This window comes from Rhodamnia argentea, chromosome 2, assembly GCF_020921035.1.
Source record: "Rhodamnia argentea isolate NSW1041297 chromosome 2, ASM2092103v1, whole genome shotgun sequence".
NCBI classification, from domain to species: Eukaryota; Viridiplantae; Streptophyta; class Magnoliopsida; order Myrtales; family Myrtaceae; genus Rhodamnia; species Rhodamnia argentea.
This window is the reverse complement of record NC_063151.1, coordinates 6,332,391-6,354,797: the sequence shown is the minus strand read 5'-3', so window position 1 is coordinate 6,354,797 and position 22,407 is coordinate 6,332,391. Positions and strand designations below refer to the sequence as shown.

At 42.0% G+C, this 22,407-nt stretch overlaps 2 protein-coding genes across 2 annotated transcripts in view; both read left to right on the top strand.

Moving 5' to 3' along the window:
- LOC115726277 (3-deoxy-manno-octulosonate cytidylyltransferase, mitochondrial) overlaps positions 1 to 11,346 on the top strand; it is a 29,298-nt gene extending 17,952 nt beyond the window's left edge. Inside the window, exon 9 of the mRNA XM_048274172.1 lies at positions 11,328 to 11,346. The gene's annotated coding sequence lies outside the window, so the exon portion shown is untranslated. The remainder of the gene's footprint in view (positions 1 to 11,327) is intronic.
- LOC115726269 (subtilisin-like protease 4) lies at positions 106 to 2,367 on the top strand. Its single transcript, XM_030656060.2, has one exon. The coding sequence runs from the start codon at positions 159 to 161 to the stop codon at positions 2,322 to 2,324; it is 2,166 nt and encodes a 721-aa protein (XP_030511920.2). The 5' UTR covers positions 106 to 158; the 3' UTR covers positions 2,325 to 2,367.
- Positions 11,347 to 22,407: the final 11,061 nt, after the last annotated feature.

The window sequence follows — 22,407 nt, the reverse complement described above, 5'->3', positions numbered from 1 at the left end:
GTGGCCGTATCTCCATCGCGCCTTCTGTATAAATAGATGCCCCTGTTAGTCGCTGAACACATACCACGCCACACTTAAATCTTCGAGACACAATTATGGCTTTCATTCGTCTCCTCTGCCTCATAGTTTTCCTCTCCAATTTCAGTTCCCTCTTGCCAATGACGGCCACTGAATCAGCAGGGAGCGACCTGCACACCTACATTGTCCACCTAACCCCCTTGGACGGCCAGGACTCTCCTGAATCGGAAGATCTCGAGTCCTGGTACCTGTCGTTCCTGCCAGCAAACACCACTGCCTCCGAGAAACAGCACCGAGTGCTTTACTGTTTCAGAAATGTGATGACCGGTTTCGCTGCTAGGCTGACTGCGGATGAAGTCACTGCGATGCAGGACAAGCCGGGATTCCTGGTGGCTCACCCAGCACAAATCTATCGCCTCCAAACAACGCGCAGCCCTCAGTTCTTGGGCTTACCTCTGCGTCAAGGATCTTTCAAGCGTCCAACTACGGGAAAGGGTGTTATTATTGGCGTGATGGATACGGGAGTAGCTCCTGACCACCCTTCATTCCGGGACACTGGAATGCCACCTCCGCTGGCCAAATGGAAGGGGAGGTGCGATTTTGAGCCTTCCCAATGTAGTAACAAATTGATTGGGGCCAGGACCTTCAACAGCTCAGCTAAGAAAATTGTGACCACGCCACCTGTTGATGAAGTTGGCCATGGCACTCACACGGCGAGCACTGCAGCCGGTGCTTCTGTGGAGCAAGCCAACACGCTTGGGATGGCACAAGGAGCAGCTGTAGGCATGGCTCCATATGCTCACATTGCAATCTACAAAGTGTGCTTTACAGATTTTTGTGATTTGGCTGACATACTGGCTGGACTTGATGCTGCCGTCGCAGGCGGTGTGGACGTGATCTCCATGTCGCTTGGCGGTCCCTCCTATCCATTCTATATGGACGGCATCGCTGTAGCTGCCTTTGCGGCCACACGAAAAGGGATCTTTGTCAGCTGCTCTGCCGGGAATTCAGGCCCTGACTCGGGTTCATTATCCAACGTGGCTCCATGGATGCTCACTGTCGGAGCAAGCAGCATTGATAGGAACCTTGTCTCCAATGTAAAACTCTGGGACGGAGAAGAATATGAAGGTGAGACGGTATATCAACCCTCCTTCCCTTCAACTTTGTTGCCTCTGGTGTATCCTGGGATTGACGGCACAGGACAGTCCAGATATTGTGTTACGGGAGCATTGAGAAGCAGACAAGTGAAAGGGAAGGTTGTCTTGTGTGAACTAAGAGGCGACCAATTTGAACAAGCCATTGAGGTGAAAAGGGCAAGGGGGGCCGCTATGATTTTGATGAACCCAAAATCTTATGGATTCACTACCTTGGCCGATGTTTATGTCCTTCCCGCGTCGCATGTCAGCTACTTCGCAGGTGAGAAGATCAAAGCCTATATCAATTCGACAAAAACTCCTAGTGCTACCATCGTTTTCAAAGGAAGCATGTATGGAAACCCGACTGCTCCCACGCTTGCGGCCTTCTCTTTGAGAGGCCCAAGCTGGGTTAGCCCGGGAATTTTGAAGCCGGACATTATTGGTCCTGGTTTGAATATATTAGCAGCATGGCCCTTTCCTGTCAGAAATGATACCGAAGCCAAGTATTACTTCAACATCCTTGCCGGCACTTCCATGTCTTGCCCTCACCTCAGCGGCATTGCGGCTTTGATAAAGAGAGTTCATCTGGACTGGTCTCCTGCAGCCATCAAATCTGCCATCATGACTTCGGCTAAACAGCTGAACATCGCGCAAAACCCGATCCTTGACGAAAGGCTGCTACCTGCGGATGTTTTCGCCATTGGCGCAGGCCATGTGGATCCTGAGAGGGCGGTTGATCCTGGTTTGGTATACGATATTCAGCCTGACAATTACCTTCCTTATCTGTGTGGTCTCGGATACACGGACAAGGAGGTGGCTGTAATTGCTGGGAAAAGAGTAAACTGCTCTTCTCGCATTCCTGAGGGAGAGCTGAACTACCCCTCATTTTCAGTCACCCTTGGACCTGCACAGACATTTTCCAGGACTGTGACTAATGTTGGCATCGACCACTCGTCTTATGTCGTCACCGTTGTTGCCCATAAAGGTGTCCAGGTCAGCGTGAAGCCCGCCACACTCAAATTTACGAATTTACACCAGAAAGCTACGTACTCTGTCGCCTTCAGCCGAGCTGATTACACTGACACGGCTGCCAATTTCTCCCAAGGATATTTGAGGTGGGACTCCTTGAACCACACTGTGAGGAGTCCAATTTCAGTTAAGCTCAACTAAGAATGTCTGGAGAGCATAAATAAATAAATCTATTTGGATTGTAGTCTTTGTGTTACAAAGATACTATCGATGAATGAAAGCATAGATCACAGGCTCTGATATCCCTACGCCTGTTGGAAAATTGAAGCAAATGGGTTTCCTAGATTACTTCTGATTAGTAGTATCCTATAAGAACTTCATAAAAATTGCATCTGTTTGAAGATTTCCCTGCGTGTATTGCGACCTTATAATCTCAATTCCAATACATCTGCTTTCAAAACATTTAAGATTCGCAAAAATTCACCGCTCCATCAAAACCCCCCATTAACACCCTATGCTAGAGTGTGGAATTGTCGAGCGGTCGCGATTGCTCTCTTTCGGATTGCCTCAGCACGGTCCGTTCTTTGGCTCGTGTGCTAGGATCCATTCTCACTAACGTATATCTTGGCACACTTGAGGGTCAGGGGTGTGAAAATGGAGCATTTTGAAAATGCCTATGTTGTTTCGCTCGAAGAGAAGCGGAGCCGCTTCGTTTCGTACGAGTTTCGAAGCCATCAAGTGGTGCCTACGAGATTCCCATCAACTTTGGATGTCTGCAAAAAAACAGTCTTTCACCTAGAGTTCACCAGGATTTGAACGATAACGAGGCATAAGAATGTATTCTCTACTGTTGGCTAATAGAATCACTTAGCGCGGGGGGTATTTTCAATAGATCTTGACAAAATAATGCGAAATTAAAGAAATCAAGATTGAGCGTGACCGGGGAAAACTGAGTGTGAATTTAATCAGCTTTTTGGTAATATTCAGCAGTGCGGAAGTTTCTATCAATTAAAAAGTAAAAATGAGCAGAGCGAAAGCTTTAAACACAAAGCTTTATAGTGGTTCGGCTTAGTGTAAAGCTAAGTCCCCTCTCCCTTGCTAACAGTCTACTGCTAGATTGTCAATCGATCGTATGTGCCTGCTTATACCCAAGTACTTCTTCATAAAGCATGTGTTGCTTATATCCGAGCTATATCAATCTAAGCACACACCTAAAAAATACTGCCATCACCTCTAAAAAAATTATAATATGAAGCTCACGGAAGACAAATCAAAAGTGTGAAAATTCTCTCGAAATTTGGAATTTTGAACTCATGATCTACCTTGCACTTCGACGCCTTGGTCTCCTCTTATACTCGTCTAATTCCAAACTTCCCATTGGACAATCTTCACGAGAATCAATTTCCAAACTGATCGTTGGATAATTGGTAAGAGCATTAGGGTAGCCGTGTGGTGTGATCAATAGGAGATACCGATGATACAAACAAATCTCGGTTCCCAAAATTTGAATGCTTCAATTATGGAAAGTCTATTGCCATCAGAACCATTGTCAATCAATTATGATATCTCGCCTAATTGAGTAGAATGCATGGATAATCTTGGTCAATCAAAATATTTTAAGATAGGAATCCATATCAGATCACTAACTATCAAGGAACATTATAAAATATCTCAAAGTATCAGCTTATGCCCTGTTGATGTCGAGCTTATGTCCTCCTCATATTCATGCAGTACGCTGCCAATATCCAAGCGGTAAGTACATCTAATTTCCTGGATATATTCAAAAGTTTTTCTAGAGACACTTCGATCGTGCTAGCGATGTTGATTCTGGAGACGGAACATCTTGGCATTTCCAATAGTGTACGAACTCCTCATAAATTCGTCAAGTCAATTAGAATCTTTTTACTGATCATATCAAAAGTCTTTTCAAGAAGGATATAACTTGAACACAAACAACTTGCATTTAGGAAGATTCGATGATGGATATTTTTTTCAACTTCAAAACAAAATAGAGGTTTTCTCAATATTCTCAACATAGAAAATGGCTTGTACCCATCGAAATATTTGTTTAATAGCCATATTGCTACCCAAATCTAACGGTCAAACTTCTGGATCCATCACATGTTTTTTCCAATGTAAGTTCACGATTTCCCGATTTCAATTGTACGTAATGAAACTATAGGTCCCAAGGTTCCAAATCAACGAAAATTGACATGATTTGAACATCGAATGAAGAAGTTATCGAAGGTCAAGCTTTGGGTCAATATCTGAAGAGGATCATGGATCCTGAAATCATATCTAGAAGTCTAAAAAATGAACCAGATTTTTTATATTCCTAAGTCAGGATAAAAGTGCCAAGTCGTCGAGTCAATGTTCGGTTCATAGACCCAAGCCTGTTGCCTTGATGTGGACCAATATTCTTTCATAATTGTATGTATGCTTCTTTGTATTAACTCCACTAGCTGCCAACTTAATATAAAATTCAAACAAATACAATTTACTACAATTTACTACATATGACCTAGGACGAAGGTAGGGCCAACTAGCACTAGGGGTGTCAAAAAGCTTGCGCCGGCTTGACCTGATCCGGCCCGAAAATTCACCTAATTTTCGGGCCTTTTCGGGCTGGACTTGGTAATTAGGCTTGGTCGGGCCGGGTGGCTCTAGCTTTTTTTAACACCCATTCTTTCTTTTTAATTTAGTTTATTTATTATTATTTTTAAATCCTTCATTCGATGGGTTTGTGAAGTGATTTTGATTTCAAAAAAAAAAAAAAAAGATTAAAAGAATCCAACCCGACCCGACCCGGCCCGAAGAGTTGGGGCACATGTAATTCGGGCTCGGGCCGGGTTGGGCCGGGCCGGGCCGTGACCCGGCCCGTTGACACCCCTAACTAGCACCACTTCACCCATACTAACCTAAAAGCAAGTTTATACATTAACCAAACCATAATCCATCGAGTTGATGGCCTCCTACATCATATCGTCCTCTTGATCGTTATGCCCAGGGGGACCATCGAAACCTCTTAAAATGATTCAACAAACTCCCGTTGGCCCATACGATGGATCTACACTTAGTACATACTACCGCCGATTCAAGTGCGAGCACATATTCTAGTATACAAAGAAATACATGGGAACTCCGAATAGCCATTTCTTGTCCAAGCCCTTTGGCCCCGGTGACTACTTCTTGTCCTTGTCGGACCATGTCGTTATATGCTCACCAACTTCTGCGTGATTCGTCCCCAAACCACACACGTACTAGAGGGGTTCCCATTGGATCGTGTGATCCTCGAGCTCGCCGGTGGAGGAAGAAGGAAAAAGTAAAAGAAAGAAAAGAGAGAAAAAAAAGAAAATTTAAATTTAAAAATTGAAATTAAAAAAATAAAAAAATACTTTTTAAAATACTTTTTGCCCATTGGTGGATGTAGGCACAAGCGCTAAGGACTCGGGGCCCAGCCCCAATATTACAATGCCTACTGATGTCTCAGGACCGGCCTTCGTGGACCCTAGCGCAGTTGTTGGAGTCTCGAACGCAGCCTAGATGGACTCGGACTAGGCCATCGGAGTCCCCGGCTCGGGCACTAGGGCCTTGGCCTCTCTATCAAGGGTCCGGGAATAAGTATTGCGGTTCTTGTGCCTAGTATGCCAGTTCGTACGAGATAGAATTTCAACAGAAAAATCACGCATACCGTTTAAATTTACAAAGTAAAATCACTCTCTCCTCAAATTCAAACTCGGTATGCAGAATAAGGCAACATCAAATTGTTTATTTGTGTCATTTATTATATCAAATAGCTTCATAAGCTACTTTATTCAGGATCCATGTTCTCCATTTATTCAACTATAGGTGTTTGATATTATTATGCAGAGACGATATGCTATTATTATCCACTCGGCTCGCAAACTTGGGAGTGGAAAGATAGCATCAGCCCTTAACATCTTGGAGTGGACCCAGCGCGTGCATGCTTGCGTATGTCTTCTCAGCTCTTTTTGTGCTCCTCAATTCTTCTTTTCAAGTTATGTTTATAGATGCATCTTCCCGAAAATTTTTGAAGGCCTACTCCCCCACATCGATCTGATGTTCTATCTATGAAGTGCCGGACATGTTCCTCTAAGTAGAATGGCTCGTGATGTAAAGGACATTTGCCAGTCTTTTTTCATTTCCTTTTTTTTGGTTTTTTTGCTTTTTGTTTTGGCCCTTTCTTAGCAATAAAGGCAAATACCACATAAATTTTGCCGAGTGACAAATCTCACAAGGCATCGTTTGATTCAAATAATGAGTTGTGATCAATTGAATGAGAACAGAGCAGGTTTCTTGAGTCAAACGATGGGCTTGTGGACTGAATTGTCAAAAATAAAATAGGTTTAAGACTTTTTGGACAATTTTCCCCAACAAAAGTTAAAGCATGTCCTAAAGAAAATCAATTGGATCTAAGAACCCTGGAATCATAAACAAAGGGTCGGTTCCAAAATGGGAATTGAGAATCGACCACCGGTTCCTAGACCCTCTTCTTCTTCAACATGTATACCTCGCCTCATTGACTCAAGGAGCTCCCATTTTGATAGAGCGTGTTGCTTGAGGAGTCCGAGTATTGAGGGGACTGAGTGAGACTGCAAGAGCGAGGGATCGAGCGAGCTACAAGAGAGATGAGAGGAATTAAGGTTGTTTTAAAGAGAGCATGCTCCATGAGGAGTTTGTCGATTGAGGAAAGTTAGTCACGAGGGCTGAAATTAGATACTAGTCTAGTATGGGTGGGTGGTTCCACCCCCGGAACTAAGAACCGAACTGGTACTCATGGGAATTGACCAATTCGTGTGGTTTTTGGCCAACTCTGATTCGGGTGGTTCCCGTTTGGTCCGATTTTTTTGTACACCCCTAATTGGAGTACATATGTGTATCTTCTTTTCGATGGAATTCACATTACCTGCGGTGTAAAAACATTACATTACATAATAAGGGAAGAATACAGATGCCATTTTTGCCAATTTGGATTTAAGCATTGAATTGGGGTTTATGATCTTTACTTCGTGTTTTGTTAATTTTCTCTACTGACGGTATTGATTATCGAATTGATGGTGATATAGGCTAGTATAAATCCACTCAACCGGACTTTCATCAAAAGATGGATGTATCTTCATTTAGAAAGTGCTTGTGTCATACTTGTTTTGAGACTAGCTCGGTATCAGAATGGTTTAGATATTTGCATATCTTCAAGTGCTTGACTCAAACAATCTTCTTCATTTATGAGTCATCTTCTTCATTAAGCCTTGAGTTATAGGACAATGTCCATTTTGGGGGCGAGCTTCATTCGTTCTTCCTTCCACGAAGAAGAAACTTTGTTGCTTCTTTGATCTAGTCAAAACATAAATGCACGATACGTGGAAGCTGACGGTATATTCATCATCCCTTTAGTATAAATAGATGCTCTGGATAGTCGCCGAGTACAGACCGCAACATCGAACAAGACCTACATTGTCCATTTTGGGGCGAGTCTTACTCATTTTACCCTCCCCAAACAAGACTAGGATGTTCATATGACTAGGCTTAAGCATTTAAACATCAAGTGATGCCTTCCAGACTTGGAAATGAATGCACTCTTTATACTGATTGGTAACAACTGATAATTCTGCCTACACATTATACACATACTTCTTAAAAACTACATGTTACTAGATTTAAGTGAATTGGCGCATGACCATCATATTTGAGAAACCTCATGAGATAGGTGATGGCGTCAAGTTGATATTCCTTCATCGATTATATTTATTTTGGTAATTTTCTGCCCCATCTACAGATTTTATAAACTAGTATCGAATATGTGCTTACCTTCACTTCGATCAATTTTTTGCCGGCTGTTCCATTTGAAATCTTGATTTAGAAGGCATAATCGATGGCAAAATACGTACAAGAACAGGTTCCAAAAGCTACAAGTAATATGATGATTCTACTCCCCATGTACTCATCAATCTGACAACCTCCACCAATTTAATAGGTTCAATAACACCTAAATGACACGTAAACTTAAAAATATGCGATTGATCTTCCATAATTCCTACTAATCTAATTGAGCCTTTGGCTCATTTTTTAATATCACATTTGACAATGCATGGCACAGAACCCTCTTAGTATGGCCTTTCGTCCCACACGTTCTCCATCATGCCTTTGTGTAAATAAATGATTAAAATTTTTTTTTTAAAAACTAATAGCAAAAAAACGGTTACGAATAGCAAAAAATATATTTATTATTCATAAATATATTTAAATATAAATTATTATGGATAATGAAAATATTTTTTATTAATTAATTATTTTTAACGATATAAAAGAATATTTTTAGAAAAATATTTCAAATCAAAGGAAGACACGCATCTGCATACACAGCAACGTCGACAGCAACAGTAGCTCACTTCCCCCAACTCCGAGCTCTCTATCCGACCCGAACATTCCCGCGAGCGTCGTGTTCGCGCTCTCGCTTGGTAAGACATGAACCTAATGTCGATCTGCACCTCCTCCTCCTCGTCCGGGTCTTCGTCTTCTCCGTATTCCACCACCATAGCGTGGATCGTGCACGGGATCGTCGTCGGAACAGCAGTCGCGGCGGCAATTGTCGCTCGGGCTTGTCTCGCAGATCCACGAAGTTCCGGAGCCGGGTCGTCGGTATTATGCCCACCAGATTCGCTTCGTCTCGGTTTCAGGGCAAGCCCCTGGTTCACATTCTGGGCAAGCCCATGATCCAGGTTTTACGGAGTTCATTTGAATTGTCGATCGAATCTGTCTCATAGCTTTTGCCCGCATTTGAACTGACTGGAGTCTTAGAATTTCAATGGATAAGATAATATTTTTTGTAGAATTTAGTACATATTCGTTTCAATTGAAAAATTGGATTCTTGGCCTGTAAAGATAGTTTATATATCTCGTAAATTGTCCGAAATTTTATGCTTTGGGGATAATTCTCTGTGCACCCAGTCGGACGTTATCCTATCTGTTCTCTTGTTTGATTTGTCCCTTTTCCGTTTTGCTTCCTTTCCTTATATCCGTTTTTCTTCCTTCCTTGGTTATAGTAAGGTGACTAGAAAGAAATTTTGATGATGCTGCCTGAAGTACAAATTTTTATGTGGCCTCTTTTATGGATCTTCATTTGATGGATCACCATGTCCAGCTTTTTGTACTACGAGTATAACCAATTGCACGAGCATACAGTTTGAAATTGTTTGGGAATGACTGGTATAGGGATCAGGATATATGATGATGCGAATGGCCAGTGAGGGTCGAATTTTGTGCATAATTGCTCAATAGATTTAGAAGACATTGGCAGAAGGTAGAAACTTGTGAATTTTGAAGAGACCTTCAAACAATCTAAATTGTAAATCCTATTGCATAGAGTTACTATTACCTCCGGTTTCCTGTTTAAAATTTAGGAAAGCAGGCAAGAATACAAATGTGCTCCTCACCTTTGGTAAGTTATCAGTTTCACGTACTTGTGGGAGAATAGTTTTCCTTTATATCCATGAATAACGACTAGCTTGTATATCATTGAAAGTCGCCACGTTTTTTGTGCTTGCGAAAGCAACGGATAACTAGGAAGAAACAAGTAATGGCGACTTGATTCCAAAAGCCTTGGAGGCTCAAGAAAGAAAAGAAGGATGAATCAAGAAGAGCTATCTCAAATTATTTCAAGATAAGACTGAACGGATTAATTGGCCTGCATCATTTTTTATAGTTGTGAAATCTCTTGCTAAGTAAGTAATCTCATGGTAAAAATGTAAAGATCTTTTTAACTTCAGTAGATAGAAAAATTGTCTACGTTGGGGATGAAAAGGTAGATGGATGTGTTTTTTAGGTGTATAGGGCCAAATTGCAGTCATGTCAATTGCATGGGACTTCCAATTTGAATTGGAAAAGGACAATCTCTGAGTCTTTATGGATTTGTTCATTTAACAAAGTTGGATAGTGATTTCTTATTTTTCCGTATGGCTCATTGAGTTGCCTTTTGTTTGCATGGCAAAGAACATGGGAGAGAGCTAAACTAGCTGCTTCTTTGGATCGTGTTGGTATGTCTGGTCCCTGTATATTAGTATGACCTGATTTGAGGTTCGTTTTAACCCAATTTTGTTGTGCATAAAGTTTCACAAACCATCAAGTTGGTGTTCTGTTTGGCTTTTCATCTTTCTTTCAAACAGATGCAGCATTTTTCCCGAAATCCCTATGCTACACCTAGGACACGGATAGCTTTTCCCTTAAACATTTATTTTCCTATCCAATTCACAAGTAAACCAATTTCTTAGGATTCCTCCATTTTCCCAGCGACTAGCTTTATCTTTTAAATGGGGCATTGACGCAAAACTTATTTGGTTACTTTACATGACTTTAAAATGTTCTCTCTCTCTCTCTCTCTCTCTCTCTCTCTCTGGTTTTTCATTTCTTTGTTTTGACCATGTATGACCTTGAGAAACTAGTAAAATGGGATCTCGCATTGAGATAACTATAGATTAGGTTGATCCAGTTATAGACTTGCAGAATTGGTGAAATTGTGATTCGTTTTAACACGCGACACAATTTTTGAGATTCTACATCTTTGTGTGGTAATCTCCCATTGGTTATATTTCGTGCATGCATGCACTTGTTTTTTCCTCATTTGTAGCTCCTTCGGGTATTGTTGTGGTTGTGGCCATGGATGATGAAAAGATAGCAGAATGATGTCAAGGATTTGGAGCAAATGTGATGACATCCGAATCATGTCAGAATCATGTCGCAAATGTGATGACATCGGGATCATGTCGGAAGCATTTGGAGCAAATGTGATGAAAAGATAGCAGAATGATGACATCGGAATCATGTCCTCATGGTGAGCTTTTGGGCGGTTATTGTTGTTCTGTGGTTGACATACTCGAAGAGCAGTTATGTTGTTGTCATTATCTATGGGCACTGAACGCTGCAATGAACCTCTACAAAAGCTTGACAAAAAGTATGACATAGTTGTCATTTTAAAATTCAGTGAGACATGGAGCATTGATTTTGTCTGGTGCTTTGCTTGGCAAGGTGATGTTGAGTTATTTACTCGTCCATTATTGTCGATTGCCATTGAGCGGCATTCCGATCACTTTTGGCTCGTTTTCTTTGGAGGATGTAGATAATCACTCTTGGAGTCATGTGCAAAGTCAGTTTATGTCGGAATAGTCATTGAAGTTGTTCGATTAATAGTTATTGAAGAGTTGTATCGAGCACACATACGTAGGAGGAGAGTAAGGGCGTGCGAGAATGGGAGTTCAAAGCATATACATGGACCATCTTGTGAGACTCTACCCACTTCTTCCAAAGCGTAATATTTCCAAGCATCACCCAAGATAAGGAGTTTCCCGCCCTGCAATGCCTCACTTCAGTCTTGCGCCTCAAGTAAAAATCTAGTTTGGATCATACCTACAGCGCCTTCTTGCGATACAGTGGCCAAACAAAGCACCATTGAACCTTGCACTGTATGATCGTGTATATGCTTCGCAAGAAAGGTTCTTCCCACTCCTGCCTTTCTTTCCCCAAACACCATCTCGGAGTTTACCTCTTCGTTCATCAAGCAATCCCAGATCTTATCCCTTTTTTAATTTGTTTGAGAAACTTATCCCACTAGTTCAGCTGGTTGTAGTTCCCGGCCTCTGACCGGTTTCGCATCCAGGGCGAGACGATTATCCAATCTACCCTTCTCGTGCAATTTGTCACAAGGCCACTCACCTGATCCGCCAACGTGAGACGAGAAAAGAAATGCACCTCTTTAACTCGTCGTCCTAACTCGTGGGCTTGATCCTCCAGCCATCCTACTCTTTGCATCCACAAATCAACTTCCATTCCCAAATTCATATTCACAGCATCCATCTTCGATTCGACTCCATTGACCTCTCTAACCTTTTGAGGAAACCCGAGAAATGAGCGGGCATGTTTTGTTGAAATATGTCTCAAGTTTGAGCCGAAGGGAAATTTAAATTTCGAAAATAATAATATCTTGATCGTGAAAGTTGAAGGATATATCTCAAAGATAAATATTATTTCCATGTTGAAGATATGGATAAGATTGGATGAAGTCTGTTTTGGAATCCATGAATATTTATCCATTTGAGCTATTAGAGTCGGCCAAGAGAGGTAGAAAAGGAAAGTGAACTTCTTTGACCGATTTGGGTTTGTTAAAGCAGTGGGAGAATATATATATATTCGGATGGATATCTTTCCTTTATGAAGTCAGCCACATTGACATGCTTATATATTCTAGTCATGGTGTCTTCACGTAAATAGAGTCAATCAGTGGGACTTCTCTACGGAGCATCCAATTGCTCGTGAATTTCATCCAAAGAAATCGTAGAAGTTCTTGAAGCGCCGGTTTCTAAGCGAGTGTTTGACATTGGGACTTCGTTTTTGTTCATGGAATTACATCAAGAACTCAAGTGTCAAAGCCGATTAAATCTTGAGGTTAGATTTGTGTTAATTCCTCTACGAGATTGAAAGATTATTTCACTAGGAATTGAGGCCTAAACACTATGTGCGTTCTTGGATGTAATTGAGATTGGGAAACACCGAGAGTGTGCGAGTAACTCAAGTGTGGTCTATAATCTCCGTGTATCGCTTGTTCTATAGTAAAATTTGTTGCTGCTCTCCTCTTGGACGTAGGTCTCTACAACCGAACTACGTACATCCGGTGTCCGATTTATTTTCTTGTTCTGTCTATTTATTGTTCGATCGCTTGGTTCCGCGCAACAATTGGTATTAGAGCTAGGCTTATCGAGTTAAAGCGAATCGATGGCGACGGAAGAAGTAAAAGTGAAAATCGACAAATTTGAGGGGAAAGATTTTGGTTTACGGAAGATGCAGATTAAAGACTATGTATATCAGATGAAGCTGCACTTGCCCTTGTTTGGGAAGAAAGCAGAGACGAAGAAACAAGTTGATTGGGAATTGCTGGATAAACGAGCGCTGGGTGTTATTCGACCGACGTTGACTTGTAACGTCGCGTTTAATATCGTTAAAGAGAAGACCACTGCGGGTTTGATGAAAACCCTGTCATATAAGTACAAGAAGCCCTCTGCGATCAACAAAGTCTATTTGATGCGACGTCTGTTTAATTTGAAGATGAGCAAAGGTATGTCTGTTGCTAATCATATCAATGAATTCAATGTGATCGTTAGTCAATTGAGTTCATTTGATATTGACTTTGAAGATGAGGTATGTGCTTTGATTCTATTATCCTTATTGCCCGATAGCTAGAATACTACCGTTATTGTTGTTAGTAATTCATCTAGGTCAACAAGTTTGACGTTTAATGGTATTCAAGATTTGATTTTAAGTGAGGACATCCGTAGAAGAGAATCTAGCGAATATGTATTTGCTGCTTTAGTAGGTGAAAATAGAGGAAGAACTAATACTCGTAGTAGTAGAAGTAGTATGAGCTCGAATAGACGCAGTCGATCTAGGATTGGCGGTGCTGTCTATTGGAATTGTGGCTAGAGAGGGCATCTTAGAAGGAATTGTTTTAAGCTGAAAGACGATACATGCAAGGGAATTATAGTTGAATATGCAGATGATGTTGCAGCTATAGCCGATAATTCTAATGGTGTCGATAGGGTCTTGTCTCTCACCGAGAATTCGTCATTTGACTAATGGATTATGGATTTTGGTTGTTCTTTTTATGCTATATCAAATAGGAACTGGTTTGCTACTTATCGGTGCACGGATAGTAGTAAAGTGCGGTTGGGAAACAACGCTGAATATGATGTTGTGGTTGTTGGTGATATTAAAATCGGGATGTATGATGGTATTGTGAGGACATTGACCGGAGTAAGACACGTTCTAGAATTGAAAAAGAACTTAATTTCCTTGGATGCCATAGAGTCAACTGGATGTAGGTATTTTTCACAAGGTGGAGTTCTAAAGGTTGTTTGAAGTGCTCTGATGATAATGAAAGGAATCAAGCATGGTGGCCTGTATGAACTTCAATGTGAGACATTGACGGGTTTCGCTCCAGAAACATCGGCATCCGTTCGAGAGTCAAATGACTGCTCAAGGAAGACCCGGGTGTACTTGCCGAGGCACAAGTTTGATGTTGTTGTCGGGAATATGCGGTTGAGAGGTTTGATCGAAACGGAGACCGGTAAGTCGATCAAGCATGTGCGAACCGACAATAGCATGGAGTCCTACTCGAAGTTGGTAAATAAATTCTGCATGATAAAGGGCATAGTGAAATACCGTACTAGTGCCAGTAGATCACAACAATTTGCAGAATTGATGAGCAGAACATTACTAAAGACAACCCGTAAAATGATCTCTAATGCTGGTATGGCTAGGAGAATTCTAGCGAATGCGCTTGGTATGATGAGCTACCTGATGAATAGATCTCCATCGATTGTGATCGGATATCGGACTCACGAAGAAGTGTAGCCATGTAACGTTGCAGATTATTCTATTTTTAGAATGTTTGGTTGCCCGTGTTATTATCAAATAAGTGATGGTAAGCTCGATGTGAGGGCAAGGTGCATATTCCATGGCTATGCACAAGGTGAGTGGGATTATTAGTTGTGATGCCCGAATATAAATTCACTTGTTCGCAGCAAAAAAGTTACCTTTGACGAGTCTCTAGTACTTCAGGCTAGGAGTGATTATAGCAATGTTCATACGGATCCGGACGGTGTTCAGCTTGAGGTAGAGTTACAACCAGAAACTCCCGAGATATCGGATATTAGCGCAATAATCGACATAGATGATGCTTGTAGCGAGGCGGAGCTTGTAAAGCCAATAGTTGTTGTAACCGCTGATATTGACAAGGCACGCGTTCGATCTCCTAATAGATATGAATGCAATAATGGTTTTGCTTTATCCGTGGTTAAGGAGCTCGTATCAGAAAGTCCTTGCGAAGTAGTTAAAAGTGCATGTGAAGTTAGTGTTCTAATGAAGTCCTCCGTTATTGCAAAGTTCAAGCGCAACTTGGACCTGGATGATATCTGTGGCTGTTGAACCCATTAGGGCTGTCGGAAAGTAGTAGCGAAGTTCAAAGTTCTTGCGAAGCGATTGTGACTAGGCTCAAATGTCAAGCCAAGGTGGAGATTGTTAAAATATGTCTCGAGTTTGAGCCCGAAGTGAAAATCTGAATTTCGAAAATAATAATATCTTAATCATGAAAGTTGAAGGATATATCTCAAAGATAAATATTATTTCTATGTTGAAGATATGGATAAGATTGGATGAAGTCTGTTTTGGAATCCATGAATATTTATCCTTTTGAGCTATTAGAGTCGGCCAAGAGAGGTAGAGAAGGAAAGTGAACTTCTTTGACCGATTTGGGTTTGTTAAAGCAGTGGAAGAATATATATATTCGGATGGATATCTTTCCTTTATGAAGTCAGCCACATTGACATGCTTATATATTCTAGTCATGGTGTCTTCACGTAAATAGAGTCAATCAGTGGGACTTCTCTACGGAGCATCCAATTGCTCGTGAATTTCATCCGAAGAAATCATAGAAGTTCTTGAAGCGCCGGTTTCTAAGCGAGTGCTTGACATTGGGACTTCGTTTCTGTTTGTGGAATTACATCAAGAACTCAAGTATCAAAGCCGATTAAATCTTGAGGTTAGATTTGTGTTAATTTCTCTACGAGATTGAGAGATTATTTTACTATGAATTGAGGCCTAAACACTGTATGTGTTCTTGGATGTAATTGGGACCGGGAAACACCGAGAGTGTTTGAGTGACTCGAGTGTGGTCCGTAATCTTTGTGTATCGCTTGTTCTATAGTGGAATTCGTTGCTACTCTCCCCATGGATGTAGGTTTCTATGACCGAATCGCGTACATCCGGTGTTCGATTTATTTTCTTGTTCTGTCTATTTATTGTACGATCGCTTGGTTCCGCGCAACATGTTTGATGACTCCCACATATTGGTTGGCATCCATTGTAAGGCTGCCGAGAGTATCGAGGGAAAAGTTTAGTCGATTAGTATTCCAGGTGCAAAAGGCTCGGCTTTCGATATTGATATTAATTATTTTAAATTATGTCTCGAGTTTAAGTCATGTACAAAATCCGAATCTAATTAGACAACGTAGATTAGATATTGACTGGATCCTTAATTAGGTAAGTTGCAGATCGAAACTTGGCTGGCTGACTCCACATTAAATAGTCTTCATGGGATGATATTATACAAAAGTAATATGTCTCATTTGGGGCAACGAAGCCATTCGAAATAGATTGGTTTTTTTTTTCTTCAATAAACTTTGTTTTCCTAGATACAGCATCAATTATACGAGCAATTCGAGATAGTTCGAATGTGTCGAGGACATTTACAAAGGAGGCATCAACAAAAAATAAAACAAAATAAAATAAAAGCATGGAATAAAGGACTATGGAGAGTGAGAAATGCTATATGTACTAAGAGAAAAATTTTGTCCACCAAATCAAATGACAATTTACGGATACTAGTTACATGGAGAGCGCAAGAAAAATTTAGGGTAAAAAAAAAAGCTCCAACTTTTCACTAATCTAAAGCAGCCTCACCTGGTAAAAACTTGCTGATAATCCTCCAAATAAAATACCGCAACTGGAGATTAAGTCAAGAGACAACATAGGGAGAGCAAAGGAAGGAATGGCTGCGACAGAAAGCCGAAGCCGAAGTCGAGTAATATGGTGAAGCCCATAGAAGCAAAAGTCATGAGGCATGTCGGTCGAGCTCCTCGCACGACCCTCGGCGACTACTACTAGTGGTGGTGGTGGAGGGAGAAGGAGAATGAGAATCGGAGGGACTGATCGTGGCTTAAGTTTGGGAGGATTCGAGCTTTTAAGAAGAAGACTGAAGACAGAAGATGGAAGTGAGCGTCAGCATGATCTTCGGGGGCTACTGGCGAGCAACTCGAGTAAGTCCGAAAGGAGGGACATCAAGAAAACAAGTAGGTAGAACCGTAGAAAGTAAAGTTATGTAACATTTGGGAGAAACACACGGGGTTTTGCATATCAAAATCAAATGACGATCTCCCCCTCTACAGTGACTTTGCAGTAAGACGAGAGCTCCAAATCTTGCACTGAAGGAAACCAAGTTTCACCTGATAACCTCTCAACAATGGCAGAAGCAACGAGTGGAGGAAGGAAGGAATGGCTGCGAGTGCGAGAGAGAAGCTTGCAGTGGACTAAAGGGGAACACTAACCGCGTTGCTCTAACATCTAGTCAACGAAGATAATTTCTATCACTTTATAATGAGAAAATATTAGGTGCTCCTGGAGCAGAGATGGATTGGTGCTCCAGTCCACTCAACGAACGCCACGTGACAAAAGGGGCCCACTGTCAGAAATTTTTCAAAACCCTCCGGCCGTTTGCTCGCCGTTATTTGTTTCCTCCGTTACTGCCTCTCCCCTCATTTCTCTCTCCTCCCGATGATTGCCCTGGTCTGGAGGAAAAGACCCCGCCACTTTCAAATCCAGCTCTGCTCTTCCCTCTCTCTCTCTCCCTCAAATCCCCCCCACGCCTCTGCTCCTCTCTCAAATCCCTTCCCTTCACGAAAACCTGCTCTGCTTCCCGTCTTTGTGTCTTCCCGAAACCAGCCTCCGCCGATCCTCCGGCGTTCCGAGCCCGTCGACATTCACCGCGCCGAGTCTATTCGTCAGTCACTGTGCCGAGTATCATTCATGGTTCAAACTATCCTTCCATTGTTTGCCCCTCATTTGAAAAAAAAGCTATTCCTTTACTGGAGCATTCTCTCATAATCATTGTTTGATGGATGGCTTGTGCAGGTGTGCCTGGTTGAAAGGGCGATATTCATGTCATGGCCAAGACATTGCCCCGAAAATTTGAGGAGAAGTGGCTCCAACTACTTCCTAAAGTTACAGAGGAGGCAAGTTGGTCCCTAAGGACCAACCATGATTTGCTGTTCGGGGTTTCATTACCAGTTTGGCAGGCTGCTGAATGTGTTTTGACTGTTAATATGGTTTCTTCTACAATGAGGTGCCAATATGTCGACAATGCATGAGTAAGTTAAGTCTCTTTGATGGGTGGCTGTCTTTTGATGGGTGGCTGTCTTTTGTAGCCGACCTGTTTAGCCTGATTGCTTTTCAAAACTTTTTGTTTGTATGATCATATGAAAGAGAATGCTTTCAGTGCTTTTTTCCCTCATTACCCCGCGAACCCTCTAATTTGCTCCGACAGTTTTTAATTTTCTCAGTGCCCTGAGATCGAGCGGTAAACAGCTGGGGTACATGATAGATGCTTGATTTCCCCAATTCTCTTGTGCAATTTTGTGTTCATTTTTTGTCTCCATGTTCTTGATGGAGATGTGTCACTTCCCTGAATCACCCAATTGTCACATAGGTCATCAGATAACTGCTAACATCCCCTCAACTCTTGAGAATGTTTCGAACGTGGATGCCGCGATCATAAAGCAAGAGGACGCGAGTTTGGCCAAGAGCGACGTGTGTGATTCACACCGTTGGAGCCCGAATTCTTCCCACGCACTCGAACCGGCAACGCCGAACTTCTCGCGGACGAGGATGAGAGTTTTGGCGGAGCCTCTTGCCCTTGGAATTCCTCCCAGTTCAAGATGGATACACCTATTACCAAAATCCACTTGCAATTTCTTGCAATTTTGCTTTCCCAACCGAAAAAACCCCTTATGAGTTGAATGGAAGTGTTACGAAAATTGTTATTTTGAATGATATTTGACGAGAACTCACTTGCAATTTCTGCAATTTTGCTTTCCCAAGAAAAAACCCCTTCTAAGTTGAATGTGAAGTGTTACGAAAGTTGTTATTTGAATGATATTGGAGAACCCACTTGCAATTTCTGCAATTTACGAAATTTCTTTAAGTCTGAAAAAAAACCGATGATGGGGGATCTGATGGACCAAGGAGGCAGGATGGCTGCCCCTCTTCACCTGAAAAAAATGGTAAAAATTTAATAATAGGATTTGCATTGATTATGTACGTAGCTCATTGATTAGCCTGCTCAAATGCCAAAGGTCAATCAGTAAAGCACAAAAATTACCTAACTGAAAAGCTAGGATGGCTTGTGTAGTGTCTTTTTTTTTTTTTTTGGGGGTAAGGTAGTATTGTATAAAACTTTTCAAGGAGCCAAATACAAAAGAGACCGAACACAAACCTCGACCCATCGACACTTGAGAGCATCCCAAAGATGCAAGGGTACGGTCAAACAAAATACATCATAGAGGGAACTAGAGACCGTTTTGTGTAGTGTCTTAATTTGGTTGGTTTCTAAAAACTTTGCAACGTATGGTATGTTTACTTGAATATGTTTTGACATAAGATGGGATCCCGACATGGGAAACAGATTTGCATTCCCTGAATTTGTTTCAATATAAAGAACTTATGCTTTGTTCTTTTGCAAAAACAACTTTCAAAAAATGTCTTCTGACTTTTCGGCATTTGATTCATGAAAAAGAATAAGTCAGAAAACATTTGCTGCCATGAAAATATACAAACAACCCACGACAATGAATCCAAAGCGTTACTTCTTACGTAGATAAACAAGCTGAGGACGTCCAAGTAATGCATAAGTAGCACCAACAACTACCAATTTAATTGGCTCGAAAGTGGCAATATGGAATCCTACACTGTTTCTTTTGGGGTTTCAAGCCTTGAAACGCCCCAATCTGATGAAAAAATTGACATCAATGCAGCATCTCTCTATATGTTCACATGGCTAGAACACTATCGCAATGAGATCAAAATCCTCACATTGCGCCGTTGTTATGTTCAAGGCTCGAAAGATGACAATTTGATGAGGAAAACAAAGTCCACAAAGCATTATTCGTGTCCATCTCACTATACATGTTTGTGCACCTCCAGGACTATGTATTTTACAACATAAATACTACATTCGAACCAGAACTTCCATGTCCAGCAGTTTAGACGAGTGATACCATCTACACTTTCCAAAGCGAGCTTAACATCAGATGGGCAAACAAACGCAGAAACAGCGAACAACAAATGCACATGACCAGCAATTGACATCATCAAGCACACATAAACAGCGAGCCACACAGTAGCCCTTTACGTCCAAATTTGTTCGCATATACAGGAAACACAGTAAGACGCAAACAATGCAACTTCAATTTGGACTTCAAAACGTTTCTAAATAGAATGCAACAGGAACTATCTACGATTGATTCGGGCAGTCTGTCGAACAGGTTGTGAGCAAGTGGCATGAAGTACTCCGTAAACAAAAAAGCTTACAATTTGGAGAAGCAATGTAACGTAGAATACTCAGCAAGCACCAACATTGTCCCAAAACAAACTTAAATGCAAACACACGAAGAACAACGAAAGCCCAAAAAAGAAGCTACATCCCTCCCGAAACCACATCACTACTCAGAAAAGAAGAACCAAACACCCACCAAGGGAAAACAAGAAATTACGCACTCGGCGCGTGACTGCCTCCTTCCCCCCTTTTCTCCTTCGTTACTGCCTCCCTCCCCCCTTTTCTCTCTCTCTGCTCTTCTCTTCCTGATGGACTCGGAGGCACACTGCCGAATGATACTCGGCGCGGTAAATGACGAACGGACTCAGCACGGTGACTGTCGATGGGCTCGGAGGCAACGCCGGAGGATACGGCGGAGGAGGATTTCGGGAAGACGCAAAGATGAGAGAGAGAGAGAGAGAGAGAGAGAGCAGAGTAGATTTTTGGCGAGCAGAGGGGCTCTTTCGTGAAGGGGAGGGATTTGAGAGAGAGAGAGAGGGGGGGAGAGCAGAACTGGATTTGAAAGTGGGACGGAGTCTTTTCCCCCTAGACCAGAGCAGTCATCGGGCAGAGAAGAGGAGAGAGAGAAATTGTGGGGGGAAGAGGCAGTAACGGAGGAAAATAATAACGGAGAGCAAACGGCTGAGGGGTTTTGAAAAATTCTGACAGTGGGCCCCCTTTTTCCACGTGGCGTTCGTTGAGTGGACTGGAGTACCAACCCATCTCTGCTCCAGGAGCACCTAATATTTTCTCATAATTTCTAACTCACCACTCAGTCGCCAGTCTCCCTCTCCCTCTCCCTCTCGCGATTGTCGAGTGTCAACTGGCCTCCATCTCGCGACTCGCCACCGTCGCCGGCTTTTGCTCGTGCCGGCCTCTCCCTCTCCCTCTCCCTCTCGCGACTGTCGACTAGCCTCAGCTCGCGCCTCAGCTCGCGCCTCAGCTCGCCGCCTCGATCACGCCTCAGCTCGCTCCTTCAGCTCGCGCCTCAGCTCGCACCTCTGCTCTTGCCGCGCCGCCTCAAGGTATCATTCCTCTGCTCCCCCTCCTCTGCTCATGCCTCTGCTCGAGACAGGGGTTTTGGATCTCCTCTGTTTGCGCCGCTGCTCAAGACGGGGGTTTTGGATCTCCCCCTCCTCTGCTCACGCCTTTGTTCACCCGCCTTTCATCTTGGCCTGCGAATCGCGTACGCCCATCTCGCTCCCCCACTTAATTTTACTGTTCTATGCTTTTTTTATTCCACCGTTTCTTGAATTGCAATGAAGGCATTCTGGAGATGGAGAAACTTTCCCCAGAAAGACCCACAAGTACCAATTCTTCGTCGCCTTCGTTGTAGATTTTAGATGATTGATACCTGTAAATAGTTGAATATATAGAAAAGGCTTTAGGATTCTGTACCGTTGGCCATTTATTTTTCTCTCCTTTACCCTCCTCCACTGATGGCCTAAAATGGTTTTGCTGTTACTATAATAGTTGAGGATAGTGGTTAAAGATCCGCTCAGAGTGGAGCATATTTGCACATTACATGTTTGAAGATCTCTGGCTATTGTATGTTCAACTGGTGTCTTTGTCTTCTGTGCATGTCTCTGGCACATTACATGTTTGAAGATCCAAGTTTTATGGATTATTAAAATGAAATGTAGTTGAATTCTTCACATGATGTATTTTTGGATCATAAGGTATGGTTTTGCTTTGCCTACACATGATATATTCTGTGAGACCTTTCTAAGGAGGAGATTAATAATAGTTTTGACATCATGATGTATTATTGTTGAAATTATAAAAACAATGATTTATCGTGTATATATAAAAATATACATATATTATAAAACCTGTCCTAGCGTGTCGGAATTTTCTACTTTTTGAGAATTCACGTGTCGGCGTGTCGTGTCGTGTCGCGTGTCTGCGTAACATAGGTTGAAAGTGGCTCATTTTGGTATTGCAGTCAGTTCGTACTGCATGTTACTATGATGCGATATGTCAAAGGGCAATGGTGTGAAGAGACGTTATTGATACATTGGATTATGAAAGAAGAGATCAACTTCTGATATTTTCTGATCTTTTTCTCCGTGTTAC

What these genes read in the sequence shown, in the direction of transcription:
- LOC115726269 (XM_030656060.2), top strand. Translation starts at nt 159, where the DNA reads ATGACGGCCACTGAATCAGCAGGGAGCGACCTGCACACCTACATTGTC.